This window comes from Python bivittatus, unplaced genomic scaffold, assembly GCF_059951505.1.
Source record: "Python bivittatus isolate LINGU-HERP-01145 unplaced genomic scaffold, Pbiv_v1 ctg000340_np1212, whole genome shotgun sequence".
In the NCBI taxonomy this organism is placed as follows: Eukaryota; Metazoa; Chordata; class Lepidosauria; order Squamata; family Pythonidae; genus Python; species Python bivittatus.
Genome location: NW_028277056.1, coordinates 8,096,146 through 8,123,045, shown reverse-complemented (window position 1 = coordinate 8,123,045; position 26,900 = coordinate 8,096,146). Strand labels below are relative to the sequence as shown.

Sequence of the window (26,900 nt, the reverse complement as noted above, 5' to 3'; positions counted from 1 at the left end):
CATTTTATATTTTTGGTTCCCTTCACTTTCACTAGATGCACAATTATTCCATGTGCATCAATAAGGGATCTACCCCTACCTGATATTTTGGATGATCCAACCATTCTTGTCACAATAAGACCAAGAACCTCCATGAACAAAAAAAAAACAAAAAAAAAATACCCAAAACACTCCATGCTGGTTTTATTAATTCCTTTTCCTTTTCCTTTCTTTTGTTTTCCTTCCTTTTCTTGTCATTCCCATGCAGTCATTCCAGGCATAGTACTGTAACTCAGCCTCCCACCGTGAATATCCAGAGGACCATTTCAGTAGAAGGGTAAGGGGGAACCAATATTATAATGTTGTTTGGATCCTTACTATTAACATTGGTTTAAGCTTTTTTAATTCATAAGCATTGAGTCTATGTGTACAGTATCACCTGAATATAATTTATGATATCACATATGCTGCCTCCTTTCTTAAAGAGCTCAGAAAAGTGTGCATTGTTCCTTAGTCTGTCTAGTATTCAAGACAGTTAGAAGTTCAGAGCTGTTTAAGTTGTCTTCTCCACCTATTCACTTTTTATGGGATTCTCTCAATCCTGTTTGTCCCTTATGAGATATTTGTTCCTAATTTTAGTGGTCTTTCAGAGGCTGTGAAATGGGACAATATACCTGCCCGTCAGAATGATAATAGCATGCTTGGGCCTGGTTAGTACACAATCAGATCCTCCAAAGAAGTACACATCCAGAATACATCAGTCCAGAATAATCTCAGCATAGTGATTAAATAGAGGGAAAAAACAGGAAGGAACCCCATCTGGGTGACAATATCTAACTAACTGTAGCTGATCTTGAAAAGCTAAGCAGAGCCAAACATCACCAGGGATATCTAGAGTTTATAGGCTAGACTGGGAAATTGGGGGGTGAGGGGAGAGAGGCAAGAATTGATCTTTGGGGAGATTGCCTTTTCTATCACCTCCACCTACTGGTGTTATGCAAGAACTGACAATATTTGATAGCAATCCATGCTATTCAATCTATAAGAATGGGTGGAAATGTTTTGAACTAGTGGAATTGATGTCATTGCTTCTAATTGCTGATTAGGGACATTGTTGTTGTTATCATTGCTTAATAACTCTGTCTAGAAAAAAAAGCATCAAACAGATTAAAAACCTAGCCCAATTTTCTCTCATATATGACACATTTTCTGCTTAAAGGGCAGACTGTTGTTTATAGCAATCAATTAAAAAATATTCCATAAAGCTATACCATTCTAGAGTTGGAAGGGACCATTTAGGTTGACTTCTTGATTGTATGGAGTCCAAGTGAAAGGATCCTTAAAGGATACCCACCTTTGCTTAAACACATCTAATGAAGGAGAATTTGTTCCTCTGTCAAACGACTCTTAGGAGTTTCCCCCCTAAAATTCAACTGGAATCTGCTTTCCTGTAATTTATAGCTATTATTCTATACTCTGGAACAACAGAGAACAGATCTTGATTTTCATCAAAGGGAATCATTTCAGTTCAGACTCAGTCTTCTCTTCTCCATCTTAAGCCTTCCCAGATCTTTCAGTCTCTTCTTCATAAGACTTAGTTTATAGTCCCCTCAACACCTTTGTTGCCCTTCTCTTAACTTATTCCAGCTTCTCTGAATACTTCTTCAAGTGTGTTCTCCAGAACTGGACACAGTATTTGAGATGGCATCTGACCAAAGCAGAAATGTAGTCTGGAATATTATATCTTGTAGCATATCAAGGTCCTACCTTTCATTCCCACCTAATTGACCAACGATCAATGTGTGATTCACAGTGCTACCTGCTGTGATCTAATACAACTTAAAACCTTCATGTTTCATTTTACCTATTTATTGGTAAGGTAGTTTTGCACTGCAGATGAGAATTTTTGATCCAGAGGCCAGATGGTGACTTTGAACCCCTTCCATCCAGCCTCACAACCCTGTGCAACATTTAGATTTTAAATTGCTTCCTTTGAAAAAAATTTAATTGCCAGGAAGGGTGTCACTGTAGAGGAAAAATCTTGCACCGTGCACTGAACAGATGTCCCATAGCCCGCTCTGTAACAATTATGCAATTAAAAAGTGAATTGATTCTGTGAGGGAGGAAAAATTTGGATTAGGATTGCAGATAGGGAGGGAAGAGTGATTCTGCCAAAGTTGTCATCAGGCTGCAATCAGTTTTGAGAGGAGAAGAAAGATGTTTCTATTTGTGCCAATGGGAGCTTTCTAATAAAAGCAAAATTGCTGCATTGGTGTGAAGGGGAAAGGCTATAATCTACCTTTATAGTTAGGCATGATGTCCAAAGAAATCTAGCACATTTTAGGACTTGCTGTATCCTTAGAAGCCCTGTCTGAAGAGCACCTGAGGATAGCCAGGAACATAAACCCTGGTTTGGAACCTAAACTTTCACAGTTGATAAATTTCCCCTGAAACAATCTATGTGCATTCGTTTGCTGAGCAAACAAGCAAGATGGGCGCCTTATGGGTGACCGGAAAAGGCACTGGAATTAGGTGATACAGAGCTTTATAAAATGCGGTCAATGTTTAACTGATGGAACTAATAGGAAAATGCCTCAGTCATAAGTAGGATGGTATTTAAATAAGCTTCTGCATGTTTACAAAGAGTGAAATTGGCCAAAGTGATATTGCTATGAAAAGAATACGGGAAGAGCTATTTAATGGCATATATTTTGCCTAGGACATATGATGAGGTAAGCAATTTTCTTTTCTTTTCACAGGGAACCTCGAAAAGTTGTCTTACATAAGGGCTCGACAGGGCTTGGTTTTAACATTGTAGGAGGAGAAGACAGGGAAGGCATTTTTGTCTCCTTCATCCTAGCAGGTGGACCAGCTGACCTCAGTGGTGAACTGCAGAGAGGAGATCAAATTTTATCTGTAAGTAATTGCGATCTATCTTTTTTCCTTTGTAAGAATTTTAAGCAAAAACATAATTCAGCATTGTTTGACTCATACACCACTACCACCCACTTTCCTCCCGGAGCTCAAGGCAACTTATCTGGGGATCCTCCTTATTTTATTCCCACAACAGCAACCTCCTGAGGTTTGTGGGGCTGAAAGAGAGGGTGATTGGCCCAAGTCATCCACTGAATTTTCATGGCAGAGGATGGGACCTGGACCTGGGATTTTCCAGTCCAAATCCAACATCTTAACCATTATAATACACTAGTTTTCCATTATGTTTGTTAGTTGGATTGTGTTTGCTTTGGTTTAATCATTACCTTAATTACCCATTATCCCATTACCCAAGAATTGTCTTTTGTTTCTGTGGCAGAAAGCAGTTCCAATAATTCAGAGACAATGATTAATTGATTGATTCATACATACATACAATTATGATTACAATCACAGAATTTGTTATTTTCCAGAATTTTTTTTAAAAAGTCCTTCTAAAGTGGTTTATAAGCAGTGTGAACAATTGGAAATAGCACTTCAATAAATATAGTTTAAAAGCAGAGAAAGAAACTTCTAGGATCCTTCCAGCAGAGTGAGTGGGGCCAATGGTCCTGTAGAGAGAAGAAGGGAAACAGTGGAGCAGGTTTTTGGACTGATGGTCTCCTGTCTTCCTCCTTTCTCAGCCAAGTTTGGATAAATACATATTTTAAGCAAAAACATAATTCAGCATTCTTTGACTCATACACCACCACCACCTGCTTTCTTCCAGGAACTCATGGAGGTCATGTCTTCCTCCCTTCTCAACCAACTTTGGATAAATACATATTTCTGCCATGATAGAATTCTTGGTGCACTAAAGTTTCTTCAAGAGTGTTTCCTTGCAATAGACTTGTATATTAAGTAATGCTGGATGGCTTTGCTGAGCAAAGGGAAAGTTTGAGTGGAAAGGATTAACTTTGCAAGTGGAATAGTTGGGGGGGGGGAGAGTGAGACCTTGACTTTAAGGTAGTTACTTCAGAGAGAATTGCCCAATTTTTTTCAAATGAAAGTCAAGTTCTGGCTTTTGAAAAGAAAACTTAGAGTGGGAACACCCTCCAAAAACTGGAGGTGGCCAGGAAAAAGAAGTAGGTGGGTCTTGACCAGACATACTTGAACAAAATGCAGATTTCATTTTATCAAATGCAGTAAGTGATTCCTTACATTTATGCCATGAATCATTTCCTCCTTCAACCTCATTAAAAAAATAGTTTGGGGGCAACATAAGGACAGCATGTAGGGATTGTACCTGTGGCTTTGGGGGTGGGGGATACAGGGCACCCTGGGCCCTCAAGTTGTACACCTTGGCTTAGAACCAGATGGAATAATGGACAAGCTGTTCAAATTAGCTGTGTACATTCCTAAATGATGATGCTGGTTTTAATGGACTGCCAAGACTTTCACTATGGTGGATTGCACTAACCAAGCTGTGACTATGGGTCGAATAATAGAAAAATTGGAAGGGTGATTGACTACAGCCACCAGGAACAACACCAAAAAAGATTAGACAATCTGCCCCTGAAGGCTCTCTGCAAACAGACCTGATGCCATCTTTTCTTCATGGATGGTGGCAAGAGCTTTCAGGACCTTCATATCCTGAAACTATGTCCCATAGAACAATCAAATACTTGTTCTCAGTTGTTTCACATGGCAGGACATGGAATAATGAACTAAGTTACAGGAGGGCAGATTCCAGCTGAAGGTTAGGAAAAAAACTTCATAATAGTGAGGGCAGTTTGAGAGTGGAATAAATTCCACAGAGAGGTGACGGACTTCCCTTTCATGGGGTATGTTTAAGTGAAGGCTAAACAATCATTTGTTGGAGATGCTTTAATTTGGATTCTTGCTCTAAACAGGAATCCTGCACTTCCATCATTCTACAGTGTCTTGATTGACCCTGTTAAATGCAGCCTGCGTCTTCATTTTTTATTTACTTCTTCATGAGCTCCATGGCTGGGTCAGAAAGGACATTTTGTTTTCCAATATCAGTAGCCAACCTACTCTTTGCAAGAGGATGGCTTTGAAGAGGATTCAGAATTGAGATTCTGGTCTCCTCCTTCTTCATCGGAGCAGACGCTATGCCATCAGCTTTTTTGCAGCCTGCCCAGCATCGTAATTGAGCAAGAAAAGACCAAGCCTGCCATCTACTGTAAGAGAATCAGTTCAATTTATCCCAGTCGTGACTTCAGAGAAGCTTTGTCAGGCTTGTTATCTCTTCCGGTTCTAATGAATTGAGCAGCAGTTCTGCAATTCATTTTTCAAATTTGCCATGGATTATAAAAAGCCTTTTGGCTACATTTTTGCACATTTAGTCCCTGTGACATTACCATAATTGCTCTTTCATTTGTACACCAAGAGCGTGGAATTAAGAAATAAGGCTTCATTGTTCCAGGCTCTTCAACGGTTTTGTGAACATATGTCTCTAAATTTCTCTCTCTCTTTCTCCCACTCGAGGATGACAAAAAAGATGGCCAGTGGTAAAGCTAGGCCAGATAATAGCTGCCTACATATCCAGTAGTTTCAGACATTAAAGAGTGATCTGTCTAAGAGCCATTGTTCCCATGATTATAATTGCATCATTACTCATGTACTCCGATTCATTCCTAAGGAGCAAATAATAGCTTTGCACATGGAGTTCCAGTTATTCCTCCTAACTGTCCATTGGCTATGGCTTTTGCCAAAGACCCCAACTTTAAAAAGTATGGGTGAACATTATATGCATTTTCTGACTCTTAGCATACCCAAATAAGTACACAGAAGTAGATAAACACTGTATATCATTTTTATTACTCTATTTATTGTTGAATTCTATGAAAGCAAAAGCTGTATAGAAGGAGTATGTGAAGTAGGTGTTGGAGAAGACTCCAGAGAATACCATGGAAAATCAAGAAAACAAATGGAACATCGAACAAATGACAGTTCTTACTTGAGGCACAAATGACCAGGCTCAAATTAAAATACTTTGGATACATTATGTGAAAACCCAGCTCTTTCGAGAAGTCCATAATGCTGGGAAAGGTAGAAAGAAAGAGAAGAGTATGACCACCAGCAAGGTAGATGGACTCAATTACTGTGGTGATGGTTACACCTTTGGAAGTCCTGAAAGACCAGGTTGAGGACAGATCATCCTGGAGAAGATCTATCTCTGTGGTTGCTAATAGTCAACACTGACTTAATGGCATATAATCAGATCAAATCTACTTATTAATAAGAAGACTTGTGCTCAGCTCTTACGCTTTATGCAGAATAATACTATCCTGTACTTACATTCCACTGCTATGGATAGTCAAAGACAGAAGTTGTATAGTCAATAGCACCGGGACAACTCCTCTGCTCAGTGTTCTCAGAGAATAGAAATCCCACCCAAAATACAAATTGTCTATTATGCTCAGACTTCTGCAGAAAAAGCCAAAGGGAACAAATGACAAAATATGCATCGGGACATCACAACACCAACCTAATGATTTACGTACTTATGTCCAACATCAAGACATAAGTACCTAAGGTTGGAGGCAGTTGTGATGTCATCGACTGCATTTAATCTATTCAATGACCAACTAAGAGTTAGAAACCTTTTTCATCATCAGAGACCAATCATGCATTCATGTCCCATGCTGGATCTTCCCCAGTTGACTAAATCATGTAGGATTTCAGTGAAATCTCTTGGATTTCTATCTCCTAGCACGACATTGCATGAAATGTTGTCATTCTCATGAGAACTTAGAAGATTTTGTTAATTTGGGTAGGAATTGAAGCTCTAGCCATTGTTCTGATATCCATAGGCCCCCTATGTGGCTGACTCGCAAAGTCAACAGCAATCTGTTTTCTTCTGAGAACAGGACATCAAAATGATGGTGATTGTTCCTTCAGAAAGCTAATAATTTTCTGCTTATGCAGCTCCATAGCTGAACGCCGGGGAATAAGAGCTCGATTCTATTTCCTGGAGATACCTCATAGAACTGTAGAGGTGGAAGTGACCATTAAGTGCAGTCCCCTGGTCATTGGTTTTACTCTCAAACTGCTCTTATAATTAGAAAGTTTTTCCTCACATTCAGTAAGAGTTTACCTCCCATATCTTAGTCTCATTATTCTGTAGCTTCTATTTTGGGATGATAAAGAACAGGTCTTGACCAATATTTATGTAACATTTTTCAGGTCTTGAAAAGTTCTATCACATTCCCACTCCTAAGCCTTCTCTGCCTAAAGACTAAGAATAAAAATAAAAATCAATCTTCCCTCATAAGGCTAAGTTTTCAGTCTTCTGTTCATCCTTGTTGATATTTTCTAAACCTGTTCCAGTTCCTCTGCATTTTGCTTAAACAGGGATACCCAGAACCACATTTAAGTGAATTTCATTGACTTTCAGTTGCCTCTTCACACTCCCTGCTAATAGCCCTGAACAAATCATTCAATATGGATGTTTTATTTTTGTTTTTGCACACCATTGATTGGGAAGCCGCAGCCAGAAATGAAGGTTTGAGACCTCCCACCAGATCTCAAAGGAAAGAAAGAGAAATTGAGGCAGGAAAGATGGTCATGACACAAAGAATAACTCTGAATAGAGAGATCATTGCAGCCTTTCTTCTTGAAAAGAGACAGTAGCCAGCTAAGCAAGCACTACAAGTCATCCCAGCAGGTGGGATTTCTTTGCAATGAAGAACAAAGGTAGACAATCTCCAGGTTCTGGGAGAGAGTCAGATTTAGAATTTTAGAAACATGCTGTGAATGCTCATAAGTAGGATGCTTATTCTGAAAAAGTCAGCCTTGATGGTCATTGCTAGGTACAAAGCACTCACTCAGCTGCGTTGTTTTAATGTTATTGTTTTAGTTATTTTTACTTGGGTTGTTATAATTTTTTGTTGTTGTTGTTGGCTTTCCAGAATCATGCGAGATGAGTGGCCATAGAAATTGTCTAATTAATACATTATCAGGAGACAAACTGCTGAGGTTGCTCCCTACCACCCTCTTAAGGGCACAGGCCGCTCCATTGCCAAACCTAAGCCTAAAAAGAATGAACAATTCTCTAGAGAGATGCTCTTTCTCCCTTGGCATTGCATTCTTTGGTGTATCTCATTCTCATGATTTCTTGATCAGTGATAGTCAAGTCCATCCTGGGAAGTACACCCTGGTATCGAGGGCTCATTTGATTCAGGCTATAGTTTTGCTACAGAACAATGCACTGAACCAAAACCTAGCCAAATGGTCTGAGTTCACACAATATAGCAACACCCCAAAGAAAAGAAGCCAAGGTTAAAACTAACAAGATTAATATGTTGTGTGAATGCATCCACAAGATTGTTCACTGTGTGTTGTGTATACACAGCCACTGGGTTCCCTATTTGCATAATTGGGTTTGGGTTTGGGTGAGGATGCCAGTGAGAATTCCCACCTTAACCACCATGTTGCAATTTTGGGGAACAAACTTTGGGGTTTATCTTTGTAGTCATACTGCATACAAGAGGACAAGGTGGTTGGTTCATTGCCTTGGCATAGAAAAAGGCTTCATGTTTCATCTCTTAAATGGAATAGAAGCAAATATCTAGTTAAGCTTCATGTGTGGAGAACAATAATAAAAGTAAAAAACTTTTTTAAAAAATCATTCTTTTATATCTATCCTTTGTAAAGGGTATGTTAAGCAACACAAGCCTGTTCTAGAGATGAAGTTCATTAAGTAGCTGACTGAAGCAAGACCAAAGTTGCATTTCTTGACTACTGTAATGCGCTCTATATGGGGGTGCCCTTGAAAAGTATCTGGAAGCTTCAGTTGGTTCAGAATGCAGTGGCTCGCATAGTTTTGAGCAAGTCTAGATTTGCACATGTGTCACCTCTTTTGCACGAGTGGCATTGGTTGCCAATTTTCTCCCGGGTCCAACTCAAGGTGCTGGTTGTCACCTTTAAAGCCATACATGGCTTGGAGCCAGGTTATTTGAAGGACCACCTTTTCCCAGTTTCATCTGCCTGACCCATCATATTGGGGAGTCAGGGTATGTTACAGGTCTCCCCATTAAGGAGGTCCTTAAGCGCCTTCTCTGTGATGGCTCCCTCCCTGCAGAGATAAGACTGGCCCCCATCTTGATACTATTCTGTAAGGCCCTGAAGATATAATTTTGCCAGCGGGCTGGGGATCCCAGGTCAATATGGAACCCATCAAATGGCTAGTGTAAATGTGTTGTTATCACCAGGGGTGGTGGTGTAGTGGGCTTTTGTATTTGAGATTTTTATTTCTGTAAGCCACCTGGAGTCACAGTGAGTGAATAGGGCAGCCATAGAAATCGCATGAATGAATGAATGAATGAATGAATGAATTAATTAATTAATTAATTAATTAATTAATTTAATCAAGAGAAATTAGGTTTGCTTGCAGAAGTTTTGAAAGTGCAGGAAAGGATCCAAAATCTGGCCAAGATGCATGCAGAAGCATACCTTAAATGTCCATCAAGAAACTATCAGCAGCTTGCAGGATAAAAGGCTAATATGGAGAGGAAATAGAAGGAGATGAATCCACTGGGGAGCAGATTTGCAGAACTCATTCAAAGTAGTGGAAGATTCATGTAGTCTGCAAACCCCAGATGCTCATATGTGATGAATGGATTAATTATCACATTCCTGCCAGGAATCCATTAATTTAACATACTTCAGGATGGTTTCTAGCAGTAGCTTCTTGTATGTCAGGAGGCTTAATGCTTTTAGGAGCTTTGCTTCTTTTATTGTAATAGTTCATTCTGGAACTAAGGAGGTCGTACTAGTTCCTTCTTCTTGAAGCGCTCAACCTTATGCTAAACTGCATTAGGTTTAGCAATGAAAAAATAATGGTTTACATCGAGGGTGTGCAATATTACACATTCCAGGACCTGTATAAGTTGCTGCTGAACTGCAGGTTCAATCATGAAGATGGGGAATTACAAAACACACCAGGAGAATCCATCTGTCTCATTCTTTCAATTTAATCAAGTTTTGTTTTGTAACTGGCCTATTTGTTTACCACAATCCTGGCTATCTGGGGGAGAACAGACTCCTCGCATGATGGTTAAAGGCCAATTATAGCCTTAAAAAAGGTTGCACATCACTGGAAAACATGGCTAGGTTTCAAGAAGAAGCCAGTGGTCACCAATTTCTTTGTATCCATGATTAAGCCATTCCTAAGAAAAAGAAGGACGTTTGGTTATGAATGACAGAAGTTATGGTGGCCTAGCTAAATCGTTACACACACACATATGCAACCAGCTATAACCACAAGGAATAGAATAGGTCATAAAAGTGTTTCACTCATTTTTCTGGTTATCTCTTCAAAGACCCTTTAAGGTAGAATCATTTAGTATAAATGATTAAAGAAGAGGTATCTTTTAATAGGAAAAAAGTCCTCTTTTATATGAGTGATATCAGAATGGTAGTGATCTCTTCCAGCTAGAGGACTATCTAGGTTTGGCGATGAATTCCAAACTTTTATGTTAGCTTGGTTAAATTAATTTGCTCTGTCTTCATGTATCTTAATTATTCCTCCAATGTACATTGAATATATATTTAATGGATTCTCTTGTCTTGTTCTTTAATTATTGATCCTTATAAACCTAAGGGAAGGCATTCTCACTCCAAGAGAGAATGACCATTTATATGACCATTCATTCCTCCCTTATTTTTGTGGATATGGTGCAGGATTTGGCCAAGATTTTATGCCTTCTGGATCAATCAAAAAAGACTCCTAAAGATCTATAGTCTGGAAACCTTGAAAACAAGTGTTCTTGCTTCAGGACCATGGACAGCTCCATAAAATAGTACAGGTAGTCCCTGAGTTATGACAGCAGTTGGGACCTGAATTTCCATTGCTAAGCGATGCGGTCATAAAGCACAATGTCATGTGATTGCATCGCTTAGCAACAGCAATCCCAGCAGCCCTGGTTGCCATCAAAACTCCAGGACCATGTGGGTCATTAAGTGAGGGTTTCACATGATGCTATGGAGTGCAGGCAGGTGGGCAGGTGAAAAAGCAGCAGGAGTGGGAGCACATTGTGGCCTCCTGCGGGCTTCACCATTGATTTTGCTTGTGAGAAGCCAGCATGGAAGGTCACAAAGGCAATCTTCTGACCCCGGGACGTGCAACTGTCATAATTGCAAGTGGTTGCCAAGCACCTGAATCGCAATCATTTAACTGTGGGGATGCTGGGACAGCTGCAACTTTGCAGACTGGTCGTAAGTCCCCCTTGTTCAGCACCATTGTAACTTTGAACAGTGGCTGAATGAGTGGTCGTAACCTGAGGACTACCTGTATTGGCTGTTGCTTTATCTTAAGCAAAGACAATAAGAAATGCTACAGAACACTTCACGTGGTGCTCCCAACCTCCTTATCCCACCTGACTTTTTCTTTAAAAATTATAATTTTAATTTTTTAGAAAAAATGGTACATAGGAAGCTGGCATGCTGCAAAGCCAAACACTGTCATATTTACTTGCCAGAAGGCAAAGATCCCATTGGGATGATAAATAGTAAATAATAAATGGATGCTTTGTGACTGGCCATGACCATCTTGGCAGCCATTTTGTATATAGATTAGTCTCCTGTGGCAACCATTTTGGAAAGGCACCCACCATTTACTTCGCCTTGTCCCAAAATAGGTGGCTTAACCCTGCCATAATGTTGTTCCATTTAATGTAGACATTGGGAACAGAGTATCTGTGGAAGCGAAGGGATTGGTTCTTCTCAAAAATGTCACTTTTTAAATTAACTTAGATTTAAATGTAAACTAAATAAAAATGGATCAAGTGCACAAAGAACCAATTATTATTAGTTTTTTTCTTTTGGTAGTCAAATTCTATTTCAGCTCAGTTGAGGCTGGAGATGTAAAAGATATGTGAACTGCCTCTTTGAAGCTGAAACCTGAACAATGAGATCAGAAGAAGCTCCTGTAACAAGCTTCAAATCAGCATGGATGTTGCTTAAATCTGTGTCTTGCTTTAATTTATTGCTTGAAGCCATTCTCGGGAAAGATAGTAGGACAGTGTTTTTGAACTTCAGCATTGTCAAGATGTGTGGACTTGAACTCCCACAATTCCACAGCCAGCAGGTGTGGACTTCAGTTCCCAGAATTCCACAGCATACAGGCTGGAGAATTGTGGGAGTTGAAGTCCACACATCTTAAAGGTGCTGAAGTCAATAAACACTGGGTTAGGAGATAAAAAGGTTAAGTAGTCCTTCGCTATTCTGACACTAACTGCCCAGGGCATTTTTGAGTGTAAGGCAAGGGACTGATCAGCATTTCCTGCTCAGTATCTGATTTGTCTACCACATCCGTTCCACGCTGTGAGATTAAACATAACCAGCCACCGATCTTAAATGAGAAGACACTTGCCTTAGTCTTGGTCAAATTTTAGTCATTGTCTGCAGGCTTCCAGCAGAAACTAGAATGAAAATGTAAAATTGTCTAAGGAATACAACAGTATTCCTCAGCTCAACTCAACTCAACAACAACTCAGCTCAACTAACAACTCAAGTTCCCTTTGAGTTGTGTTCAATTCCTGATGATTAAAAGTTTTCTTGGCAATAAGATGGAAGCCGTTTGCCAATAGCATTCTTCAGGGATTTTTTTTTAACTTCCCTACTTTGTCCTCAGTGGTGGGATTTCCTGCAGTCTCCCCTCTAAGTACTAATCAGGCCAGATATGCCTTAGTTCACTGCAATATTCAGTTAATAGGTTTTATATCATGTTAGTTACCTTTTCCCTTAAAGTCCACCAGGTGGCAGCATAGGATTGATTTCTCCTTGGATTTTGGGTGAAGGCAGCCTTAATAACTCAGATATCTTATTAAAATGGCTCAGATAATTGAAATTTGTCTGATGAAATATGAAACACAATTCAGATCATTTCAAAATGTATCACGGGCCTTTTCTGAACCACAGTGGGACTTAAAATAGCAACATTCTTTTAAAAAGAGAATAGTTTCCAGTGATGTCATTGCAATGCAAAGCAGTGACAGAAAGGGATCTAGAACTGCAGAGGTCAGCAACCTAAGGCCATAGGACCCCATCCAACCCTTCTTCACTTTTTTGCAACCCATAGAGCCCCTCCAACACAGTTTCTGGCCACTTGGACTATTTTCACATGAAAAAGCCATGTAGCCTCCCCCCAACCTCCCCCCAACATAGTTATATAGTTATATTCCTGGTCTGGGAAGCCTTGCTCCTGGTCACTCACACCTTGATCACTTCCCAGTTGGACTACTGCAATGTGGTCTACATAGGACTGATCTTGAAGACCACACAGAAGCTGCAACTGGTCCAGAATGCGATGGCACGTGCAGTGCTGACTCTCAGTCTTTTTCCGTCTGCAATTCAAGATGAATCAAGCCGCTGAGATCTTCTTCATTATTCTCCCAGGCCTTGAACTTTTCTTCACCTTTACCTTTTAGCCAGAGAAGTTTCGACGGGATGTTTTGTAGGCATTACCATCAAGTTCCACCCATTTCCCAATGATTTAGTTCCAGGCTACATTTCTGTTGAGGTTCTAGAAGTGGGCTTGCTGTAGGATACCAACCCTTTGCATTTTGCATGCTGCCTTGGTGCAGCTGACCTAGTATTGCTCTGTGGCATTGTGGGAAATTAAAAGTGCCATAAGAGATGTCCCAGCTGGAGATCCAGGAAAACTGGCAGTGTTAGTAAGACTTATTTATTTAGTTAATCAATTTATATAGCCGCCCATCTCAACAACAACCCTACTCGCAGGGATCTGAGGGCCTTAGCAATAGTCTTTGGGGTGAAATCAGCCAAGGTGTGCTAGGAGCTGTCCCCTGCTTGGCTTTCAGTACAGTTGTGACAATCATTCTGATTACTTTGCTGGATTTTTCTTAATATTCCTTCTATCTTTTTTTTTTTTCCATATAATTTTGTTAAAAATTTTTAAAAAGATAAAAACTAACAGAAACTAATATAGAATAAAGAACAGAAGGGAAAAAGAGAGAGAGAGAAAAGGGGCAAAGCCAAAAGTGCAGAAAAAAGAAAAGAAAGAAAATATAAAGAAGTAGCTTATGGTTTTCTTTACAGCTGTTATAAGTATAAATTTACTTCTTACTCTATGGTTACAACATGTCTCGCACTTTTTCTATATATATATTTTTTTTCTAATCATTGAAACCATAAATCATAAGTTCATTTCTTTCTGTTTCACACAAAAAAGTCTATAAGGGGTTTCCAGAACAGAAGGGAATATTCTTAGTTTATTCCAGTAATAAACTAAGATACTGTCTTTTCTCTGATCAAAGAGGCCAATTTGGCCATCTCTGCAAGTTCCATCGTCTTCATCCACCATTCCTCCATTGTGGGTAATGTTGAATCTTTCCACACCTTCGTGCATATAATAATCTCACTGCAGTTATCATGTATAAAAACGAAGTTCCATGACTTTTTTCCCTACTGTTCGTCAGTCAGTCCCAAAAGAAAAGCCTCTGGAATCAATTGTATATTAATCTTTAAAATCCTCTGAATCAGTGTGCGTATTTGAATCCAAACTTTCTGGCTTTTTTACATGTCCACCAAGCATGATAAAATGTCCCTTCTTGTTGTTCACATTTCCAATTTGAAGTACCTTTATACATTCTAGACAATTTCTCCGGTGACGTATACCAACGATACATCATTTTATAAAAGTTCTCTTTGAGATTATAACATAATGTAAATTTCAGCCCTTTCAGCCACATAGTCTCCCACTGTTCCATTTGTATATTGTAACCAAAACTTTTTGGCCCACTTTATCATACATTCTTTCACTTGTTCATTTTCTGTTTCAAATGTCAATAATAGTTTGTACATTTTAGCGATGACATGTTCATCATTGGTACACAATTCTAGTTCAAACTCAGCCTTACACTGTTCAAAAACAAAAATTATTTTGTCTACCTTAAATCTTTCTAATAATTGTACGTAAGAGAACCATTGAGAAGTGTGTTCTTGTGCCACCAGATCTTCTCTTGATTTTATTTTACATTCCCTTTGACAAAATTCTAATATCTCATGATAAGTTAGCCATTTGTGTTTACTTATCATTTTTCGACTGTAAAATGCTTCTTGTGCTGAGAGCTACAGAGGTGTTTTTAGGCACAACCTGGATTTGTATCTATTCCATATTCTCAATATGGCATGTCTAATATAATGATTTTTAAAACCTACGTTAACCTTAGCTTTGTCATACCACAAATATCCATGCCACCCAAATCTCAAGTCATGTCCCTCTAACTCCAAAAGCCTCCTATTTTTCAGCAACATCTACTCTTTCATCCAAACTAAACAACAAGCTGCAAAATATAATTTCAAATCAGGTAAACCCAATCCTCCTCTTTCTTTTATATCTTTTAACGCCTTATATTTAACTCGTGGGGTTTTTTTCCTGCCACATAAATTTAGATATATCTTTCTGCCATTGTTTAAATGATGCATCACTTGTCAAAACAGGTATTGAAACAAAAATAACATTCTGGGTAAAACATTCCTCTTAATCACAGAAATTCTCCCCAGCAAACACAATTGTATTTTCTCCCCTTTTACCACACCTTTTTAAACTTCATTCCATGTCTTAACATAGTTATTCTGAAATAATACAATTCATGTTTGTCATAGTAATACCAAGTATTTTACCTTCTTCTCGATCTTAAAAATTATTTTATCTTAATATTCCTTTTATCCAGGTTGTGGTTCCAAGTCAGGCAAAGTCCTCCCTGCTTTGTTTCTCCTGTACCTGACTTTTAGCATCTCTTATTCAAGTGCATCTCTGTGGCAGAAAAGAAAAGCCATTCTCCTCCATAAATGTTGCTGCCTTGTGTTTTTCTGCTTCTCCAGCATGGAAAAAAAATGTCCTTTCCTACACATTTGCCTCCTGTCTGCCTTCTCCACCCTCAAGCGATCATGACTTCATCAGTGACGTTCGCAGACAATGCCTCCTGCTGGGCTGGACTGTGTCTTTATGATGGCCCCTTTTGTTTCTGAGGATCCTCCTCAGCAACTTTGGTTCCATCCATGGTTAGCTGTTCTTCTCCTAGTCATTCCCTCATTTTATCTTCCATGTCAGCCCACAGCACATGCTTGTCTTACTCCCTCATGCTTGCTCAGCCACTTCTAATAACAAAATCAGTTCCCCCTTGAATTGTGATCAGGTTCTGGTGACTTCATGGACACCATCATGCACAGTGTTTGGGAAATACTGGCCAAGTGGTTTGGCATTATCTTCTTTCAGGATTCTTTTAACCAACTTCCCACAGTATTCTATAGTCTTAATCTTGATTAACTTTCTTTGAGTTCAACCAAGGCTGGCTGTGTGCTGCCACCATGGCTGGGAACAATATTTGTTTGGTTGTTTGTTTGTAGGATTTATAAGGCTGCACAACTCATAGTTTATGACTCTGAGTGGAGTATACACATATAAAGCCAATATAAACACCACAATTGTATACTTGTAGCTAAGGCTGAAAATAATAACCACTCCCTTTCTTAACAGAATGGACTCAGTTATCATTAGGGCCCTAATGATTCCCCAGTGTGCAAGGGAAGAGAAAGGTCTCCACAGCTCCATGAAAAGCTAGATGGTTTGGGGCTACCGGCACCTTGGTGGGAGGAACTCATTCCAAAATCAAATAGAATCCAATCATTCTCTCTCCTCCCCCATAATTTCTGATCTTCTTGCTATGAAATTATGGTGGTGCTTTAGATCTGCCTGTCCAGCTAACTTAACAAAATGTCACATTACAAAGATGTGTATGGTGGACCATTTTATATACAAGTTTTCTCTCTGTGTGTCAGACAAGGGACAGATTTGCACAGCATTCTACATTAGACTAAAAGGGAGCTGAGTATTTTTTGCAGTTGAGTTTAAAGAAGCCTTACATCCATATCTTTGCATGCTTTGTATCCATTGCACAAGAAATGGATGTAAGGCATAATATAATTAATTTGTTTGGGCACAGCAAGTTATGTGAACCTAGCAGCAGAACTACATTGTAAAATTTTAAACTAATCACAATACATAAACATTGCAGTGGTACCATGCTGTTTTTAACATTTGCTCCGTTCCGACTCCCTCTTCACCCGCCTCTGCTCCACAGAGCAGAGCTAAGATGGTTTGGGGCTACCGGCACCTTGGTGGGGGGAACTCATTCCAAAATCAAATAGAATCCAATCATTCTCTCTCCTCCCCCATAATTTCTGATCTTCTTGCTATCTTCAATCACACGTCAGCTCACAAATAGCAGCAAGGGGAATTTGAAAGCACTTTGGGGAATGAGGTAGAAAAACAGAAACTTCTTTCACATGGAAAGAGAACTTTTGAGAAACTGCAAGGCGATTGAACGAACCGTCCCTACCATCTCTCTTGAAGTCCTCATTTTGGTTTGTACACCTGTCCCATCATTATCAACCAATATAATCATGAGTTATGTTATTGGCTTATAGTCTTGCCATAGTGAGGGTTCCAAGCCTGAGAAAGATCAGGCTGTTCACCATCACTATTTCCCATCGCTGAGACTTTTTTCCCTGCGAGATCTACCAAACTCAAAGAGTAGGTTTTGTAAGAAGACTTCTGGAAGATCTTTTTCAAGAGTATTTTATTGTCAATTTGTGAAATTGCCCTATGTATTTTCAGTGATGGGCTATTTCTTTCTTTACCGTTGCCATCTGGCACCTAAACAGGGTGAAGAGACAAGTAATAAAGCAAACAGATGTGCACAGACTAGAGTAATAGCTCAAGGCGAAGATCTAAAAGAAAAAAGGGTGGGTGGGTGGTAACAGAGAAGGACGCACGTGCCCCTTTGGACTTGCCATTGCTACAAAAAAATAAAGGTGCTAAATACAACATCTGCCTCTGTTATGTAATATAATCGGGAATTGCTTGCACTCTTGGCAGGAAAAAAAAAAAAGAATCATCCGAATTCTGCACAAAAAGCTGAGATTTCTGAACTCAGTGTTCACACTGCCTTCTCTGTTTGCTTCCCCATCATCAACATTTCTTCCCCCACCACTCATGCTGCCTCAGTGGAGGAAAGGGGAAAGGAAATTTGCCTGACGTCTGTGTCTTCAGACACAGATTCAGTCTGTGTTACACCAAACCTGAATCACTTTGGATTCCAGACAGAGGGTCCCGTGACTGACATTTACACCCCAGACTGAGGAAAAAAGGAGCCTTTCTGGCATTAGCACTCACAATTGGAAAGAAACAGATTTACCACTAGAGGGTGCTGACACATTTTGAAAAGCACAGGGCTAAACTGGAACATGTCCAGGACAGAGTGACGGGACAGAGGAAAGGTATATAAAAGTAGGTCCTGGTGAAGAGAAGAAGTAGGGAGACATTCTGTTGCTCTTCAAAGGTCAGAAAGACATGACATCTCCTCTATGTCTGGCTGAGGAAGGCAGAACTAGGAACAGCTAAGTGGTTTAAGGATTGACCCTGGAATAGACTGCCACAAGAAATCATGGTGGGGTCTGGCTCCATCAGGAATGCTGGTTGCCAGTTCCAGCTTTCATCTGAACACACATCTGGGACTGGATTAAATTAGAGGTGGACAAGTTTTTATTTTTGTGGAGGCTTCCATTTCCCTAGGAGCGATCTGTTGAGGAACAAGGGGGTGGGGCTGGAGCAAGCAGTGGGTGTGGCTGTAAACAAACTGATGGAACCCATCCCTTTCTCTCTTTGACCCCCCCCCCTTTTATCCCTCTCTGTTGGACCACTCTTGTAGTCTACCTTCTATGCATCATGATTGCAGAGAAGGGGTTGGTAACTTTTACCTACCTTTGAGCCAAGAAGTAACACTAAAAGCTACATGCACCTCTGGATTTTAGCTTACCCGGTCTTGGACTGCAGTGTGCTTCACCCAGGGCACTCCTTGAAAAGGTCTTGGAAGTTGCTGTGATGCAAAATGCAGCAGCCAGACTGCTAAATAGTACAAGATACAGAGATTGGGTGATGCCTGTCCTGAAAGATCTCACCAGCTGCTAGTTGCCAATCTGGCACACTTTAAGTGTTGGCCTTGATCTTGAAAGCCATAAATGGCTGGTAAGAATGATCTGTTGCTATTGGTGTGTTTTTGCCATTTCATTGTTTCAGATTATCATTATTTTTATGTTACAACAGTTAAGTTATGAACTTTATCTGAATGTCAGCCATCCAGTTAGCAGATAGACAAAATAAATAATTCAACCACGCAATCAATGTGACTGTCTCTGAAGGCTATCTTCTGGGAGACAAATGGGCACTTGGTTGGCCACTGTAAGAACAAACTGCTGGACTAGATGGGCCAGGATTCCAATCCAGCAGGGCCCGGCTTGTTTTCACTGTATGTTCTTAAGCTATCATCTCCAAGGTCCGATTCCAAACTTCTACGAAGAACCACCAGCCCTTAAATATAACTGAATTAGAGAGTTATGTTTGGGGAAATGGGGGAAGAAACAAAAAAAAATGCTTCTACGGAGAGATCTATATCTGCATGATGGAACTTAAGTTACGTGGCACTGGCTTTTCTCTTTCCTCTGCAGGTAAACGGGATTGATCTTCGTGGTGCTACACATGAACAAGCCGCTGCGGCACTCAAAGGAGCTGGCCAGGTGGTGACCATTATAGCACAATACCAACCTGAAGGTAGGCTAGATCCACCTGCTGAAACAGAAATATTGGGAGGGATAGAAAGGGCGTCTTTAAAACACTGAACCTGTTTATTTCAACTTTATCTCTTCATTCCTCCTTCATAATGTATTCTGATTTTGAAAAATTTTCCAGGAAGGGATTAAGGTGGGGAATTACTCCTTGTCTCTCAATTATAATGTTTCATAAGATTTCAGTAAATGAATGGGTGAGCGCAATGTTGGCCAGAGTTATTTTTGGAATGATTTCATATTTTCCTTTCCTTCTCTGTTCGGTTACTATTCTGTTTCGTACCACCCCTTCCAGCAATCAGGAATCAAATAGGGGAGGTCATTATGGCACAATGCAGCGTAGCCTACTATGGACTATTATAAAGGCAAGCAAAACCAGATTTTCGCAGCTCATTTGGTTTGATTGCATGGATAGTCATAGCCAGTCAGCTGGAGTTGATTCTCATGAAAGAATCTGGAAACCTGGTCCACCATAATTTGGATTAAATGTCTGAGGGTGGGCCTGAAGCTTTGAACCATGTGCAAAGAGAGATCCCCAGACTTTTCAATGTGGACCATTTGATGCTTCTACAAGTAGAGATGTGACCGTCTACCTGCCACCCCATAGAGTTATTTTTCCAAGAATTTGTATCTGCCTATGCATGTTATCTGTTTGCCTCTATGTTCTTTGTTTGCACATGTTTCTCATTTCTCTCTGCAAAACTGAGGGGAAAGGGTAGGTTGGAGGCAGGGTGGCTGGCCAGCCTGTCACAAAGCTAACTATGAAACATAATAGCAAGACGGAGCCAGAGGTGCCGAGCAGGAGATGGGATGGCACATAAACAATCAGGGAATACAGCCACAAGGTTATCATTCAGAAAGCCATGTGTGAATAGTGGCACCTAAAGTATCTTGAACCATTGGCTTTCCTTGCACCCATGTTTGCTTACAACTTGCTTACCTGCCTCTCTCTGTGTGAGAGAACGATGTGCTGTCCAATCCTGCAGTGGGATGTAACCTGTGATGAACCTTCACCTACCTTCATGGTCCAGAGCCCAAGGTAGGAAATATGGGTGCAGCCATGCTGTGTAATGTTTTCATATCAGGCTTTGTGTTTCCCTAGATGTTTGAAGGAATGTACTCATGAATTACTCCATGAATGCAGAGCGTAGTGTAATGGTAGCTGCTGGGGTACCTTTTGTGGGTCTTCTGCCAAGTGGGCAATTTTGATAAGACATACAGGGGCAACCTTCTAAACATGTTCTGTTTATTCAGCATCATGTAAAATACTTGACCATCACTTACATGTTACATTTTAATTAGCCTTTCACAAAAATGTATTAAACACATACACGCACAGAGGAGAATGAGAATTTCATTCTACTTCCATGGCTGTAAGTATGGAGTAAGGTATGATAGTTATTCTGGATTAATTCTGGTTTAATTTATTTGATTGTGTAAGGTATAATTCAGAAAGCAATCTTTTACATTTAGAAACTATCATTTTATCCTATCTTGCATATATAATGCTTTTTTATTGTTTGTATATTAAAATTAATATTTCAAAAAAATACAGGGGCAACCATAGAAACAGGAGGTATAGCACCAAGCGTGACTTGCTCAATGCATTGCATGTAAACCATCAGAATCTTTTAGGAGGACCAAACTTAAAGCTATCTAACAGTTTGAAACTGATTTGGAGTATGTGGGAGCAAAAGTAGCTCCTTTGTACTGTACTGCTTGAAAGCAACAATACTTTTCTCTAATTATTTCTGAAACACTGGACAGTCTTGTCTAGCCACAACTGAATCTTTCAATCATCTGTAGGACTGCACATGATATTGCTGGAAGCCTGGAGATATCACAGGATGGAGTGGGGCCAATCATTGCTCTTTGGGGAGGGGGATTTTGAAGGTAAGAATGGAACTGGGTAACACCTAGGATATAACTGATCTCATTTCCACCTTAGAAACCCTCCCCTATCCAAACCCTCTTCCAAGTAGTCTTGCTGAAATCTAACAGCAAAATAAGTCAAATTTTGAAAGTGGGTTTTCAGATTCTTTGAGGATAGGGTGGATATAGAAGATGCTGATCTGATCTCCATCCTTATTTTGGAGAATGTAAAACAAAAGCAAATGACTGCTACAGATCGGCCATTTGGTTACTACATTTTGGCGATCTGATCTTCTGTAGTCCGTGTTGGGGGGTATTTCCTCCCTCCTTATCACAGCAGTATTTAAAAATTAAAAAAAAAACAAAAAACTTCAATGCTTCATCAACCCAGAGGTCATCACTGCATTTCCTTTGGAGGACCTATGCAAAATGAAATGCCGATGCTCAGAAACTCATGCTCTCCCCTCAGCTAACCTTGAAGGCCAATACAGGAAGATCCCCTACCCAGAGAGACAGTGCCCCTGTGACTCTGGACACACAGAAACAACAGAGCATGTGCTTCTCCACTGCCTGTATTACAGAGACATTCGTACTAGCCTCACCTCACCATTACTGCATAAATACCCAGGGTGCAGGAAAATTCTACACCTCCCTGCTGCTTTCAGACGCCAACCCTGCTACAACATACAAGGTTACCAGGTTCTGTGTAGCAGCACTTAAAATTCATCAGATGATGACCTGTGCCATAAACTAGACTTAACGAGCATCTAGTTCGCCGTATTAGAGTGCTCTGTAATTTGATAGATATAGTCTGCCACATACTAATCTTTATGCTCCCCTACACCCCTCTAATGCTCCTACTCCTACTTTTAGTTTCCTTTAAGATATATACTTTCTGTTTTATATCTTTTAGCTTTTTATAAGCTATATCTTTATTATAAAAATGTTTATTAAAAAAAATCCCCCTCACCCCTATGGGTGGTACGTGTCTTCCTCAATCTCGGGTCCTCTACCAGAGGCCTGCAAGTCTGAGGGTTCTGCGCAGGATCTGAGCTGTTCCTAGCACTGCACTCTTCTGAACAGAGAGCTCAGATGTTGTTCCTGGGATCTATTGGAGCCATTCTCCCAGCTTAGGAGTCATGGCCCCGAGTGCTCCTACCACCACTGGGACCACTTTGGCCTTGACTTTCCACATCCTCTCTATTTCCTCCTTCAGGCCCTGGTATTTCTCCAGCTTCTCATGCTCCTTCTTCCTGATGTTGCTGTCACTTGGCACTGCTACATCTATCACTACCCCTGTCTTCTGGTCTTTGTCTACTGTCTATCACTATCGCTGTCTTCTGGCCTTTGTCTACTAGACAAAGACCAGAATATATAACATTACATTTTGATATATTTTTTATGTTTTCTAATTGACTGTACCCCACCCTTCTTAAGCTGGTCTTTGGCCATAATAATGATTTGATTTGATGCTCAGAAGCAACTGGAGTGGATTATCTCCTCTTAGAACTCAGTGTAGATTTTCTGGTTCAAAAATAGAATCCCCCTCTTGAATAGAGAGAGAGAAGATCCTCTTGACATTCTTATCTGAAATATGGGTTGATGTTAATTAATGACATTGGATTATGCAGAAGTGGGAGGAAGAGATTGAAGGTTGGAGTCGTCTCCTCTAGTTTATTTCTCCTACAATGCTCTTGTTTCTCATGCTATTGTTACCCGCTGTTATCCTTAGTTATTACCCGTTGTATGCTGATAGCAGTGAGAGAGTATGCTTACATCTGTTCCCTATAGCTGTACTGAGATATTCTTTCTTTTGTGTACCAAAGATAAAACACAAGAAGGGGTCAATCCATCCAGTAAACTTTCAGTTGAAAATGTCAATGTGCACCACTTCATTATTGTCTCAAGGAATAAATCATAAAAGGATTCAAACCTTTGAATAACTTTGACCTGCATAATGCACGTACATCATCAAGGGCAAACAAGCGAGGAAAATTTTTTAGGACATGGAACGATTGAACCTGCTGATGTGTCACATCATCTTAAAGGCACGGATCATGGTAGGGACAGTTTTATTTCAGAAGGTGATTAGGTTTCAGCGAAGCCCTCACTATTAATGATTTATAGGTAGGTATTTATTTTTTAATTAGTTAATTAGTTACAATTTTGATTTATAAGACCACCCTGACTCAAACCCAACTCTGAGTGGTGTAGTATTCAAACCAGTCAAAACCTTTTCAAAAAGCAAACAAAATAAACAGAAAAGGGCATCACGTAATGGGGAAACACATATCACAGCCAAAACAAACCATGATCATCACCCAACCCTTGGAGGAAAAGCCAAGTTTTAAAGAATTGCTAAAGGTTTGCAAGGTCAGGGCAGTCTAAACTTCCAGAGGGCTGAAGTTCTAGGCACGCTTCCTAGGGACCTGACGCTGCTTAATGGATGGGATGTGAGGTGCATCCACCCTGCTGGATCTTATGGGGCAGGCAGAAATTATGAGAGAGGGAGAGAGATGGAGAAGGAGAGAGAGGAGGTCCCTCAGATGGCCAGTTAGACCCTGTACCATGAAGGACTTTATGGGTGATAACCAGCACCTTGAATTGCACTTAGAAGCTCACCTTGCAGCTTGCTAGCAGAGTGTGTTACAAGGGCATACAGAGCTGTGCCCACAGCTGATCGCACTGCTGCATTCTGGAGCAGCTGTTCTTGTTTGTTTGCTTGCTTTGGATTCTGTGTTTTGTATTAATTAAATTTGTACCCCTGCATTGGGCTTACTGTGTGCTCCATATGGGAGAGAAGGCTTCTATCAATTAATAGGGGTGTCCACAGCAAGGGGAATGGTAGCAAAAAAGTCAACCGGGTGGCTGCAAACTTAGGGTCACAGCTGCCACCTTGACTTTTTTGAGAATCCCCCAACACCCCTGGTTCCAGACACTATCACAGCTTTCATCTTGATTTTTTTGATCCCCCGATGGATGTCCCTGGGTACAAAAATTATCATCTACTGTCATACGTGCTTCTTGTATAAAAGAAAAGAAGCTGACTTTTATTCAAAGTTCTCCCTTGGTGACACTAAATCCAGAACTACAATTGTTATGTGAAGCTGTCACATCTCATTGCTGAGGACCAGAGTTTAAGACCAAATTATTCAACTCCCTACCAGGAAAAAAAGAGAACTTAAATGGGCTTCTGGCTACTGCTCAACAAACATGTTCAGAGAGTTATTTAAAGTTTTATGGGTCATAACTTGAGGATAAACATGTCCTAGATCCATCAGTATAAATCCTTATCTTTCCATTTCAGTGAGCACCCGTGTCATGCATTCCATCAGGTCTGCGTTGCAACTTGATCCAAAACACTTGGTTGCGAATGTTGGAGCTAGTGGTCGATGACATCCCCTTGCTCAGATAAATCTGAGTTGTTTAAGATGGGTGGCCATACAAATCTTATGAATAAATAAACAAGTCAGCCTCAATTCATGGGCCTCATTCAAACTGGGGGGTCATACCCACTTCTTTTTCCCTGCCAATCTAACCCCCTCCTGAAAAAAAAAATATCCAGGAAATGAAGCCTTACTAAAGGTTATAGGAAGAAGGGGAAGGAAGAATAGTCTTTTCTTCTTTAGTGGTCAACATTAAAATATCAAAACTTTCCTGGGCATTTTTCAAGGGATGGAAATAAATGCCTTGGAACACATATTTGGGGAATAAAATGATCAGGTGAGGAGAATCCTTATTTTCTCCATGGACTGAGGGTATCGCCAAGTAGCTGGAAGGAAGGAAGAGAATCTATTCCACAAAGAACTTGAACAATTATGTTTCAGAGAACTGAAGTTCAAGATCAGAAGTAGGACTTTGAACTGAGAAGGTGGAATTGCATATCAGCTCCCTCCATCTTCTTGGTAACAAATAGGAAATCCTGCCCTTGGAAGGTCCAAAAGGAATATGCCAGTGGAGGAAAAGAATTTAGATCAACCACCTGGCTGATCTAAATGCACACAATGGGAAGATCACCGTTAAAAATGACCCTGGCAGAGACTGTAGAAATGCAAACACCACTAGCACAGTGAAGATGGAATTACTGCACAAAATTGCCAGCTGAATTTTTAGTCACTTTTCTGGGATTCACAGTCACAGCCCAAGATGTTGGAATACGATGACTTCATATTTCTGGCAATACTATTACAAAAAAGGAATATTGGAGTGTAGGGATTTTCTCACTAAAATTAGGGCAGTTGATTCTCTGTGTAGCTCACCTCCACTGCAATATGGGATAGGAAATGATTTGCCTCTTAGACTTCAGAACGTATTAACCCATGTCGTGTGCTGCAATCTTCAATCCCTTTTCATGAAGAAAGAGAAAGATTAATTTTACAGAAAGGGCAGTTAATATTTTATGTTGTCTCCATATTGTTGTGCTGCTTGGTGTTTTATTTTAGTTTCTCAGAAATTCATCGGGAACCTTAAATTGGCTCCTTGCTGTTTATGATGCTATGCTCAAGATGATTGGTTGAGGGTGTGCCAGTTCACAAATAAGTTATAATGGCTAAGAAACAATAAATATAACATGAGCTACATAGGTATAGTTTTTGATTTACTGTTTTGTCCTCCAAACCGGGAGCGCAATTAAGCTACATGTGTTCCCAAGGCAACACAGAAGAATTTTGAAAAGGATGTCTAATTCTAGCATCAAGACAACAAGATTCTGGAAGAAGCAAACCAAAAAATAGCCCACAGCAGACAATTAGAGAAAGAAACTAAGTTTAGTAGGGACCAGCAGAGATGATCTCTAATAAAAGACCAAGAGGCAGAATTAGGAAGTGAGAGTGATAAGAGGTAATTGCCTGAGAAACAAAAACTAATTCCAGCTATTTTGGGTGCTGATTAAGCATTAGCCTTGTGAGGTCATCCAGACAAGAAGCACAACCAGGAACACTAGCACTGTCTTTATTGTAAGGTCACATTAGCAGGATCTTGAAAGTTTGGAAGTACCCCTCCCGTCCCTCACTTTTACTATCCCAAAAACTAGGGAGGGTCCCTTCTGAGATGCTTTCACCACCCCTCCTCCTTCGGTCTCAAATTTTGTTTATCAGACTGTTGTCTAGGCTATGGCTCTTCCTTCTGTCTCCCAAGGTCATTCCCACATACCATTACATTAAGCCCTAATATCAGAGGTGCAGAACCTGTCCAGGTGCTTGAAGCAACATGGATGGTACTTTATTTTTCTCCACAAAAGCAGTTATGTGAAGTAGGCTGGGCTTAGAGAGAGTGACTGGCCCAAATTCTACAGAAAGCATCTATGGCTGGGAGGAGGGGGCTAGAACTTGGATCTCCCAGGTGCCAATCCAACACTTTGACCACTATACCACACTGGCTCTAGACTCGAGAGCCCCTCCTGAAGTTTCCACCAAATTGTAGCTCTTAATATGACAGACATTACTGAACACATGGAGAAA

The 26,900-nt window shown here is 40.2% G+C and overlaps 1 protein-coding gene across 1 annotated transcript in view; it reads left to right on the top strand.

Moving 5' to 3' along the window:
* The window catches only part of DLG2 (discs large MAGUK scaffold protein 2), a 958,242-nt gene that overhangs the window by 767,440 nt on the left and 163,902 nt on the right, over positions 1–26,900 (top strand). The window contains exons 16-18 of the mRNA XM_088140514.1: positions 248–316; positions 2,739–2,895; positions 19,453–19,555. Of these exons, the coding sequence (XP_087996640.1) occupies positions 248–316; positions 2,739–2,895; positions 19,453–19,555 (329 nt within the window). The remainder of the gene's footprint in view (positions 1–247; positions 317–2,738; positions 2,896–19,452; positions 19,556–26,900) is intronic.